Genomic DNA, 12,106 nt, shown 5'->3' with positions numbered 1-12,106 from the left:
TTACAATACTGTAATAATAATTGTAATAATTGTAAAAGTGTATTGAAAATAAAGATGATTTAAATATAAATTAAAGCCAGGAACTCACTGCATTGTACGACCATTGAATTCAGCTCCGCTCCGTGTAGCGCTAGGCGATTGCTGGTAGCAGTCTGAACGGATCGTCATTATAAACAATCTGTTGCATGCGTTCTCTATAGAATCGCATTGGCCGACAGTGTGTGTCCAGCTTTACTCAGGGGTCATTATTTTTTCATGATTTTCACGATGGCAGAAGCTAGCAGAACTTACTGTACATCCAGTGTCCTTGGTAAGACGCTTTGCTAGGGTTCTCCAGTTGCTCTTCGATCCAAACAACCCATGGACTATGATAACATTAGCAAGACTAGCATCTCCTTGGTAAACAGTGTGTGCTAGATCTACAGAGTACCTATTTGAAATAAATACATTAAATTCTCTGCATGTCATATTTGAATACAATGAAACTGGCTCCTGCTAGCCAGTAGATAGTTTATGGTTTAAGGTGCCCAAAATTGTGCTTTTAGGCCTAGTCCAAATAACTAGGGACTGCAGTTTAACCTTACTGTAACTTTTTTTTTTTTTTGGATCAGCTAAATAATACTAATTTTTAGTCTGCAGAAGACCTTGTCATAGCATCGAACATTCATGACTGCCATTTAGAGAAGAAATAAGTTTGAAAAATAAAAATAATTATCATTATTAATCCTCATCATCATTAAATTTAAATCCTCTCATCATCTTTCACATACTGTACACCTAAATTGTTAATCTGAAATAAAAAGTTAAAAGTGAATTAGTATAAATAATGAATGGGTGACTTTAATTCAGACAGAATTTTCATCATCTGTCTAGCATAAATCAAGAAAATCAGAGACTGATAAGTGGCGTGTTAAATAGGCCTAGGAGGAATATTTAATTATTAATATTAATAATTTACTTAAGGGGCCTAGTAGTATTTTGTAATTGTATGATATTTAATTTACACAGACATTGTGATAATCATTCATAAACATTTTGAAAATTAAACAACGCGATGATATCCAATGTACAGCAGTACTAGGCCTACTCCCCCCCCCCCACCTTCATGCTTAGGCGTAACAAGGAGTTGGTCCTAAGAAAGTTTTCTCTTTATAATTCGGCCTAGAGGCTAGGCCTTGTCCTAGATGATGGTGAGGACATTATAAACAACTGACATCATGGCAACACTGGTGATCTATCAACAATCAAGATCATCATACAAATCGGAGGCCATCTCACCTTCTGACCTGTCGAATCCCATTTTGTGATTCTAAACGACTTCCTAGTGTTCTCGAAAACTGGCGTACACATATGTTGCAAATTGATGACAAATTCTTCATCTTAGTTTATAAAAATAGATGCTCTTGAGTCTTAAAAGTTCAGATTAAAATACCAAAAATACCAACATGCATCCACTGTAGAACAATGGGGCTACCCCTAATTTCTGACCATGCGTGTTTGGCAACGGTGACGTCACAGCGGCTCGAGCTGGCCTCCAGATCGAGTACAGTTATGAGGGATTTCCTTGCCAGATAGGATCGACGTTGCTGGAGTTTTGCGGTGTAAACGGAACGAGGGAAATACAGAAAAACGATATTATCTCAATAGCTATACATTTAAAGAATGGCTAGAGAATATGACCATTTATTCAAGTTACTGATTATAGGCGATAGTGGTAAGTGAGACGGGCATAAGGCACAACAAGCTGGCCATATTCGTGTGTAGTTTTGCGGGGGACGATGGGCGTTGACGACTGTTTGAGATTGAAGTGTGTTGGATGATTGAGGGGTAGGCGTGTGAATGTCGGGCCTAGAATCGTATTTCTATATGTTTGTTTGCAGAAACAATGGTTGTATTACTGTGTATAGTTTTCCAACTAATGATTATCTTGTATAACCAGGGACTTTAATATTCTACCGAGCCGCAAACACTTTGCACGTAGTAGCAAAGAGTGGCAAACAATAGTCAAACTGTAATTTGGATGTCATTAATGGCTAAATAAACAGTTCAAATCGGAACAAACTTACTTTCGGCTCGGATCAACCCGGAAGTACTATGAATTGTGATTCATAGGCTAAAAGGAAGAAGATGGTTTTGATATTTTCTAATGGATTCCTTATATTTTTGCAAGATTCTGATGAAACTATCAAAGTAAATTATGTTACGATATTACATCTTCTAAAATTAATATATATTTTTAAAAATTTTATATTATTTTGTCATGTTTTTTTTTACAATTTAATTTAGTATAGGAAGCCTACTTAAAGCAACTAGTGTATGCTATTGCATAAAAAGCTCCTCTTAAAAATGTTTTTAATGATAATATATCTATACAGATTCTAAACTGTTGTATATTTTAAAAACTTTGTTGCTTTCCAATATCTAGCTAGCACTAATGGACTAGTACACTGTAGGTCCAAATCTTGTCATCCCATGGTCGGTGACAATGACGATGATGAACAACATTGACGAATGAAAATAAATATGATGATGATTATGACCGTGGCAACAGTGACAATGCTAAATATTTCATTTATTTTGTCCAAAAAACATTAAAATTGATAAACACAAGATAACAGAGAGCAAAAAACAACACTCAGTTGGCCGGACAGGATTGCCAAAAAGTGAACTGAATCACTGTCTAGTGACTCTGATGCCAATGAGAACATAGATTAATTAACATAAAATATTCTAGAAAAATAGGCCTATCAATAAAATTTATATTTAAAAATATACATGTACAAAATCATTAGTGAAATCGGTCAATAGTTAAAAAGAAAAAACATTAGAAATACAATATTTGAAATAGAAGGATTGCAGCGAAAAACAAAAGTTAAAATGTTCAATTTACAAGAGTAAAATTCGAGACGAAATATTAAAATAGAATTATTAAAATAATTATAATTATGGTGAGGGTACAGATGAGGATGATGATAATGATGATAAATTTTCTGGACAAAACGGCAATAAACCAAAACGGCAATAAGTCAAAATGGCAATGACCAAAATGATAAAAACCCAAAACGGCAACACTTTTTGACCACAACGGCAATAGACCAAAACGGTGCTACACAATTTATGTCATAAAAGTAAAAACGTGAAAAAATAAACTAATTATAAACATGAAAGTGTACTACCATTAAATACGGTAAAAATGAGGCTATTAATAATAATAATAATAATAATAATAAAAACAAATTCAATATTAAAAAGATTTGGGGGTGGGGGACAATACAAAAGCAGTAAAACATTTAAACAATTAAAACCTTCAAATGCAGACAAAACAAGGCTAAACAATTTATGTCATAAAAGTAAAAAAAATGCAAAATAATAATAATAATAAACATTAAATGTGGGAAAAAGAGCCCATGGCAATATTCGATTTGCCTATCGGGACAATTTCAAAACGATTCAGAAAATTATATATGCAGCCTGCGCCCGGCCCGCTGGTGCTTGCTAGTCTTAGCATTGATTTTGCTCCTGTTGCCATTTTGGTACTTGTTATTGCCGTTTCGTTCCGTTGCCATTTTGGTACTTGTCATTGTTGTTTTGGTACATTGCGCCATTTTGGTTATTGCCGTTTTGGTTTATTGCCGTTTTGACCTGCTACCGATGATAATTATGGCAGTGATCTTAATCGCATGAGATGATAATAATGATTAGTTCTTTTACAACATTATCAGTAATCAAGATTAATTTTTTTAAAATAAAAATTATCTGTTTTGTTTCCTGCTTCTTGTTAGTTTTACTGAGGGCACTAGGGACGTCTATACTCGTCCAAATTGGGTTAACATTCAAGAGTTTATTACTTCTGAACGTATACTAACCCATGCAAAAAGCGGATGAGAAAACTTGCACTTGGCAGAGACTAACAAATGCTATCCCAGTGCCGGCAACGAGTTTACTAATCTAATATTTTCCACCTTTATTAGACACACAATTTTGATGATATATGACTATTGTAGATAGAATTTCAAAAAAGTATGTTTATACATATATTATTGTTCTGGCACACGAGAAGGAACCTAAAAAAAGGCCTGGCAGTCAACGTGTTCAAAGAGTAAGAAAGTCAAATATTGAATAGTATTGCTAATGTTTGTTAGTTCAACACATAACCTAGGGTTAGTCTTTAACCTTCAGACTTTAACTTAGCCTCTAAATGTATCATTTATTGAGATATATTTCAGGAAAAATGATCCAATTTTCATTTAATTTCATTTTATTCAGGAATTAAAATCACAAATTACTTTAATACAAAAAAGGAACAAAGAACAGATAAATGATTAAGAACAACAGATAAGACATTAATTCCTAGGGTAATCCAAAAAAAGTTTTATATATAAAATTTATTATCATTGGGGCCCATTCATTTTGTTTTCAAGTTTTATTCATTGTTTATTGTTTTGGTTGCTTTTCATTAATCATCAAGTATTAATGTTTCTGTGTTATTTTCACTTATGTGTACTAAAAGTATTATTATTAAACTTGCCATCATAGGCAAGACTTTTTTAATACCTTGTTCAGTGAACCAACCGCTCGCCAATAATGATGATTTGGAATGAAATTTAAAAATTTTATTTTTGGCCAATATAATATCTTTATTTTTATTATGCCCACTGCTGCCTTGAAATCTAAAAAAATAACTTATGTATGTTTCTTCCTAATTATATAAATCTAAAGCATATTACAGTAACGACCATCCCATTACTACACTGTTTACTGTACATTCACCAATAACATTTTATTTTTATTTTCTCCTCCATCTGAATGTTTTGGCATAAGTATTTGCTAAATAAGAAAACAAAATTGTATTTATATTATATTTCCACCCTCTGACAATCTTTAAAAAAATAAGTTTGTGAAAAAACAAGGTGTAAAAAAGTCTTGCCTTATCACCATCAACATTATCATCACTTCATAGTTATCTCATATCACATCACTAATCAACATCATCATCACTTCATAGTTATCTCATATCACATCACTAATCAACATTATCATCACTTCATAGTTATCTCATATCACATCACTAATCAATAATTATCATCTTCCTTATCCTTGTCAGTTCATTGTCATCATCAGCCATCTTCATGGTCATAATCATGTCATTCTCATCTTGATTTTCATCATCATCATTACTATTTTAATCATCATCATCTTCATTTGTCATCTTTATTGAATTCATCCTAATCGACATTATAATCTTCGGAACAACCATCTCCATCATCCTCTTCATTATCATCATCATCATCAGTATCATCATCATCATTGTCATGTCCTTCATCACAGTCATTACCACTACTCTTTGTGACCGACATCACAATCAATATATTTCATGGGACTGGCAGTTATTGGCCTCATCAAATAATGAGTGCTGGTATTAACAAACTTTGTATGTATTACCAACTGTAAGTAAGCTTCCTATTTATCTGTGGGCCTATAGTCAGCAAGTTTCGCACAAAAACACTTTATTAATAGGTCCATGCTTAAATGGTACAGAATTACTATACCATGACCATAATATTGAATATATTACTGAACTGAGTGTTTTTATTGGAACAGTATTAAGTGGTGCAGGCACTGGAGTAAGATGTTATTGTACTGTATGCTTTATAAATTCAATCTCTATTATCAATATTGATTGCCTATGAAGTTGCCCATGCTATTTTTTAGCATTATAAGTATAAGCATTTCAAGTAACAACTTTACGTAGAAGTTGCTTACAGGGCCTTGTTTGCAGTTAACCAAAGCAAATATGCAAGGAAGGGCAGTTGTGACTTGTTAGTCCTTATACCTTCAAATTGTAGGGTGGATTTAAATCCTGTCTGAAATTTAGAATACTGTATAATTAAAACTCGACCCTGTTTAGGTCAGTCCACAATATTACTTTTTTTAAATGTTTTGTTTAGATTTGTTTTATTGCTTATTGCACACACAACGTATAATACAAATGGTATATTTTATAAATAATACTATACTCTAGAAAAATGTAAAATATATGAAATGTGAAATGTACAAATATGGGCATATGTCATATCATATGTACTATATCTGTCACATAAGGTTTCATATTGTGTGCAAAACTTCAAGCTTCAAGAAGGTACCATAACTTGTTTTTTTCTTTTAGTGTTAAATTACCAAATGTGGAATGAGTAATTGCAATTGTATTGTACTTTTATTGTATTGTCATTGGATAAGAATGAATGACTGCATTAATAATAGTTAGTACATTAGGACAATAATCAATTTTAAAAGTTGTTTTGATAATGTATATTTGGAATTCCAAAATTACCATTGCCAGAAAAAAGAGTAGGCAGTTTGTCCCACACAAATAAATTTCTGCTCTTTTCTTTTGTTTTGATAATGTTGTAGGATAAGTCTTGCATTTAATTAACAAATTCATCATTTCAAAGGTCAATATGCTTTTCTTAATATTATCTTTACAAAAATGTAGGTTTTTGTTTTCGATTAAATTTAGTCTCAGTTTTCAGTTTCCTTGTTTCAAACTGTAAATGGCGCTTATATTTCAGGTGTTGGAAAAAGTAGTCTCCTTCTACGATTCGCTGATAACACATTTTCAGGTATGTACCAAATAATTCATTGTCAATTCCTTTTGGTTCTTGGACACATTCTTTGCCGCAGCAGTGTTGGGCCTTTTGAATCTGAATGCGTCAGTGTGTGTCATCGATTTGCAAATATTATAGGTGTTAATAATTATAGAAGATTTATTTATTAAAAGTATATCTGACTGGTAAATGATTTTGAAATTGCCAAAAAATGTATATAATTTGGATTAATTTTTTTTTGTGAGGTGTAGCCCCCCTCCCCCTCCTTCCCAATCAGACATCATTTTTCAGACCTCAAGTGAAAAAAAGAATTTATTATTTTATTTTTTGCTATAATAAATTCGAGAACAAAGATTAAAATTGGTCACTTTTTCCAGGCCCACCAACAGTTGTTTGCCTCACTAGACCCTGCAAGCCCTCGCTGGAATTTTTTCTGTAAAAGCTGCCCTCGTACAGTGTCAAACATAACTATCCCTTCTCCCACCTCACAAAAATCATGCAGCATCATAGTCATGAGTTTAAATTATGATGATCTATCTAGCACTTTATACAGAATATAGTATTTGATAAAAATATATACTGGTATGTTAAATATTGTATATACTGTACTATTAGATGCTTTAATGCATATAAATTTTCATGATAGCAATAAATGTAATATACGGCTATCACCACCACACTATTTTCGTGTACAATATTTTTAACAATCTTCTCTACATGCCAATTTAACTCAATTTACAATAATGTTGGCATGTCAAAATTTTCTGTCACTCTGTTCTATTGGTTTAAAATTTCATTTCCTCAAAATTTATAAATATTAATGCATTCCAGGAAAACTCAAGGATTCATTTTTCCATTGTAAATAATAGTTTTCAAATGTTTCCTATTTTGAATCTTTGTAATGTTATTGTTTTGTCAGTTTTTTATTTTCTGCATTTTTTTTTTCTTATGATAATGGAATGTTTTGTAGAGTCACACGGCCTGTACTGTACTGTACTGTTGTAACACCTAGCCATTATTATATTCAGATATGTAGGCCTAAATTTTTTCTACCATACTGAAAGTTAAATGATGTATTGATGATTTAGTTGTTGTTTTTTTTTGTCATAGCTGTAATTATAACTGTGGTTAGGTTTGTAAATTTGGATATATCGTTATGGAAGAAAACCTTCTCAGTGAAGAAATACTGTTGTAAAAAACAATTTTATTCCAATGGTGTTTGCGTGAGGAAATTTAATAGAGGTGAAAAAAATCTAGCAAGTATAAAAGCAGTTGTATAAATGATGGTCATAAAGTAATAGATAATATACAAATGTCATTAATCATTAATTTTTGATTTCTTTTTTTCCAAGGAACCTACATTACAACAATTGGTGTTGATTTTAAAATTAGAACGATTGATGTAAACAATGAGAAAGTTAAGCTTCAAATCTGGGACACAGCAGGTCAAGAACGATTCCGAACAATAACTTCCACGTATGTTGTATGCCCATATATAGTGATGGTGTGCCTATATATGGTCAAGATGTGATGTCATCATGACCATATCAAGGCATGTCATATGCTTTTGATAGTCTCTAGCTTAATGCTTGTTGCTGTACATTACATTTATATCACTTGCAGACAAGGGAGTATTATCTGCAACAGCTGCACTTATAGTACATAATTAGATTCAAGTCAAACGTTTTTCATTATTAGTATTCTGAATAAATGATTATCCGTTGTTACTGCCATCCATTTAATTTTTTTAAAGACAGAATGCCATTGTTTCATATTTAAGCAAAATATGAACTTCATATAGTACTGTACTGTATAATTAATTTTATTTTTAATAATATTGAATGATTTTCTAATTGATCTAAAGTAGGTCTACTTCTAGACAAAATAATATTGTTTCTTTAGATTTATATCACTTGCAGACAAGGGAGTATTATCTGCAACAGCTGCACTTATAGTACATAATTAGATTCAAGTCAAACGTTTTTCATTATTAGTATTCTGAATAAATGATTATCCGTTGTTACTGCCATCCATTTAATTTTTTTAAAGACAGAATGCCATTGTTTCATATTTAAGCAAAATATGAACTTCATAAATTGATAATTTAAATTGAAATTTAAGGATCATCAGTATTCTCTTGGTACTTAAAGGATCAAATGTATTTTTGTTTATGTAGGTCCTACTTCTGTTTTTTCTAGTATGGAAAGTAATGTGAATGTTGGGGATGTATGAAATTGATTACTCTATACTGTATGTAGCAACAAGCACTCTACATGAAAAATTATAACAAACTGCCTTATCGAGAGGCCTCTGTAAATAAACAAATCTGGCCATAATCAAATGACATCACATATTAAAAAAATCAGAAACCAGTGTATCATAACTCACTGTATTCCTTTTGGTTGCACTATTCATATGAGCCAATCAATTTTTGAATCAATTTTGTGTCTGTATTGCAGGTATTACAGAGGAACACATGGGGTCATAGTGGTGTATGATGTCACAACTGCAGACTCTTTTGTAAATGTCAAACGATGGTTACATGAAATAGACCAGAACTGTGATGTTGTTAGTAGAATTTTAGGTAAGTTTTGTAAATATATGATCCAAGTAAAATATGCTTATATTTTCCCTATATACATATTTTATGTTGAAAAAACAAGCTAATATTTGAACACAACAGACAATTTGCACAAAAACAGTATTATATAAAACATTAAGAACTGATCTCTTGTACAGCGAGTCATTGGAATTTCCCAGATATTCACCTTATAATTTATAATTTATAGTTTCCTTGTCCAGAGCAATAAGGTACACAATTTATGACTTTTGGAATCTAACTCTTAATTGTATCTTTAAGAAAATTGTTCACCCACTGATATCTCTTGTAAAAGCTTGATTGCTCAATGGCTTTTAGTAAAGCCACTGATGCTTTGTTGGAGCAAAACTTTTGAACTGACGTGATAATCACTAACAACATGACATCGCTCACGCTTTTGTTAACTGCAATACAGGCGTGTTGAGTAGTTAGATGATTTTGAAAAATAATTTCGTAAAATTTAAATTTATTATTAAAAAGTATTGAAAATAAGAAAGTTCTTTTTAACAATAATTAAATGCCAAAAAAACTTGTACGTCACTTAGGATCTTTCATATGGCGTTGGTGGCTTCACTTTTTTCTGTTCAGTGATTGGCTCATGAGTAATCCAGCCATTATAATAATAATAGAGATCAGTGTGTTCACCAATAAGTTTGACATAACACGTTATGAAATAAGCTTAGAAGAATGTACAAGTCATCCTGATTCTATATTTCAAACATAATTTCTTCAGTTTCAGTTTGCTGAAGATGAAAAAATTCTGTTTGAAATATTAAATTGCAATGGCTTGGACAATAATCAAATTCCTTAAGAGAGTTTCATACTCTCTTGAGCAATTCAAAAATTAATTTTGATAATTACCTCCACCAAGGAGGTTATGCATGCATAAGAGAAAGTAGTGGAATGGCCCCACGTATTCAAGCAGCACTCCCTCTGAACACACAAGGAGAGCAGCAATGGGAATTCAACTGGGGGCCTACAAATCTTCATGGTTCAGCGCACACACAGTGGCTACCACCACTTTATCCAACTGAGCTAAGCTGCTCTCTCAAAAGGTGCAGAAATGTTCTGGTATTATTATTATTATTATTATTATTATTATTATTATTATTATTATTATTATTTTTATTATTTTTACTTTTAAATATGCAGTAGGAAACAAGAATGACTGTCCAGAAAAAAAAGTTGTAGAGTCTACGGATGCAGAGAAGTTTGCAGAACAAATGGGTATACAACTATATGAAACAAGTGCAAAGGAGAACGTCAATGTAGAAGAAGTAAGTCAAACATCTTAAAAATAATTATATATGTAAAGGCCAACTCAGATTTAAGATTTATTGTTGGGTACAGTCTCAGGCTGTCGTGAGAATGTAAACATGTTTAATATTCTACGACATGATTTCCCCCGAAACAGTCTCATAACGACTCATCACACCTGCATTTCCCTGTCCTGGTCTGAACATAGATTCAGCAAATAACTATTCCTGATTTCTGGAGAATGTATCGCTTAACACCCAAACATGCGCAGTTAAATTAACATGATGTCATCAGGTTCTACATTCTAAGTTGACACAAATCGAAATTTCCCTTTATTCACGACAACCTGAGGCAGTCCCTAACCATATATTGCAGGGCCGGCGGAACGTTTTCAAAGTGGGGGTGGGGGGCCCACTTATAAGAGGAATGGGAATATGAATCATACAGATCTGGAATCAAATCTAGGGGTTTGGGTCAACATTTTTCCCAAAAACGAAAGTTGATCCGGGGGTCCTCCTCCGGGAAAATCTTGATTTCTAGATGGCGGAAAATGACCTTTCTCGACATTTTGAACTAGGTGTCTAATGACTTTGTTCTTAAAAATTCAAGGTTTTCCCCCTCTTGAAAACGGTCAGGTAAACTTTCTCATTCTTATTACAATAAATAGGCCTGTTATGTGTGTATACATACATAAAAAAAAAAAAATACACAAGTAGTTGCATACGTATTCTTTTTTCAATGAATGGATAAGCCCCAAGGAAAAGGGGTGTCCGGGGGTTGTCCCCCGGGAAAATTTTGATTCCTAGCTGGCGGGAAATGAGCTTTTCCGACTTCTGAGGTGTCTTAATTACTTTTAAGTTCTTCAAAATTCAAGGTTTTCCCCTCTTGAAAATGGTCAGGTAAATTTTTCTCATTTTTTATTATATGTGTGTATACATACATAAACAAATGAGTAGTTGCATGCGTATTCTTTTTTCCATGCATTGATAAATCCCAAAAAGAAAGGGTGGTCCTGGGGTTCTGCCCCAGGAAAATTTTGAATCCTAGATGTCGTTAAATAAGCTTTCCCGACATTTGAAGTGTGTTTTAAAGACTTATGTTCTTCAAAATTCTAATTTTCTTAATGTAAACAAAAAATCAGCTCACGGGTCCTAAAAAGGTAGGTCTAGAATTCTTTTTTCCCTTTTTTTTTTGTTGCCCAAGGGAGGCGTCATGACCCCCCTCCCCCAGATCCGCCAATATGAATTGCGAGAAAATGTAACTTGGTCAGGGACTGGATAAACATTCTCTTTCCCATCCTTCTCCTCCTCCTTCCCTCTTTCTTTTCTTGCATTTCTTTCCGATCATACAAAAATCTCCAGACATTATATATTTTTTGCCGGCCATGTATTGTCTCGGGCTGCATTTTACGATGGTACATAGAAAGTTAAAAGTATATATATATATATATATGATTCCTTTCCTCTTGTTTTTGTAGATGTTTAATGCCATAACTGAATTAGTTCTACAACAGAAGAAAGACAATGCTGCCAAATTAGGGGCTCAGGATACCAACACGAAAATAAAATTGTCAAAAAGTGAAAACAAGAAGGGGACCAAGAAGGGGTGCTGCAAATGATTCAGTGGTTTTCACACGATATTGCAC

The 12,106-nt window shown here is 32.7% G+C and overlaps 2 protein-coding genes across 2 annotated transcripts in view; one reads left to right on the top strand and one right to left on the bottom strand.

The window, feature by feature from the left end:
* LOC117121960 (protein ABHD11-like) overlaps positions 1-1,526 on the bottom strand; it is a 5,545-nt gene extending 4,019 nt beyond the window's left edge. Inside the window, exons 1-2 of the mRNA XM_033267398.1 lie at positions 1,279-1,526; positions 292-430 (exon numbers count right to left, since the gene is read on the bottom strand). Of these exons, the coding sequence (XP_033123289.1) occupies positions 292-430; positions 1,279-1,379 (240 nt within the window). The 5' untranslated portion in view covers positions 1,380-1,526. The remainder of the gene's footprint in view (positions 1-291; positions 431-1,278) is intronic.
* Positions 1,527-1,575: 49 nt separating this feature from the next.
* LOC117121961 (ras-related protein Rab-35-like) lies at positions 1,576-12,100 on the top strand. The gene is made up of 6 exons (XM_033267399.1): positions 1,576-1,714; positions 6,570-6,620; positions 7,958-8,081; positions 9,065-9,189; positions 10,357-10,481; positions 11,939-12,100. Exons 1-6 carry the CDS (start codon positions 1,663-1,665, stop codon positions 12,077-12,079), a joined length of 618 nt encoding a protein of 205 aa, XP_033123290.1. The 5' UTR covers positions 1,576-1,662; the 3' UTR covers positions 12,080-12,100.
* Positions 12,101-12,106: the final 6 nt, after the last annotated feature.

Source organism: Anneissia japonica, unplaced genomic scaffold (genome assembly GCF_011630105.1).
Source record: "Anneissia japonica isolate Jap-2015-1 unplaced genomic scaffold, ASM1163010v1 scaffold352_len1594369_cov220, whole genome shotgun sequence".
Lineage (NCBI taxonomy): Eukaryota > Metazoa > Echinodermata > Crinoidea > Comatulida > Comatulidae > Anneissia > Anneissia japonica.
This window is presented reverse-complemented; position numbering and strand designations above follow the sequence as displayed.

Excerpts from the sequence above, each read along its gene's own strand:
- LOC117121961 (XM_033267399.1), top strand. The coding sequence starts at position 1,663 with ATGGCTAGAGAATATGACCATTTATTCAAGTTACTGATTATAGGCGAT. Across the intron at positions 6,621-7,957 it reads CGCTGATAACACATTTTCAG|GAACCTACATTACAACAATT; the intron begins GTATGTACCAAA and ends TTTTTTTCCAAG. Across the intron at positions 8,082-9,064 it reads TTCCGAACAATAACTTCCAC|GTATTACAGAGGAACACATG; the intron begins GTATGTTGTATG and ends TCTGTATTGCAG.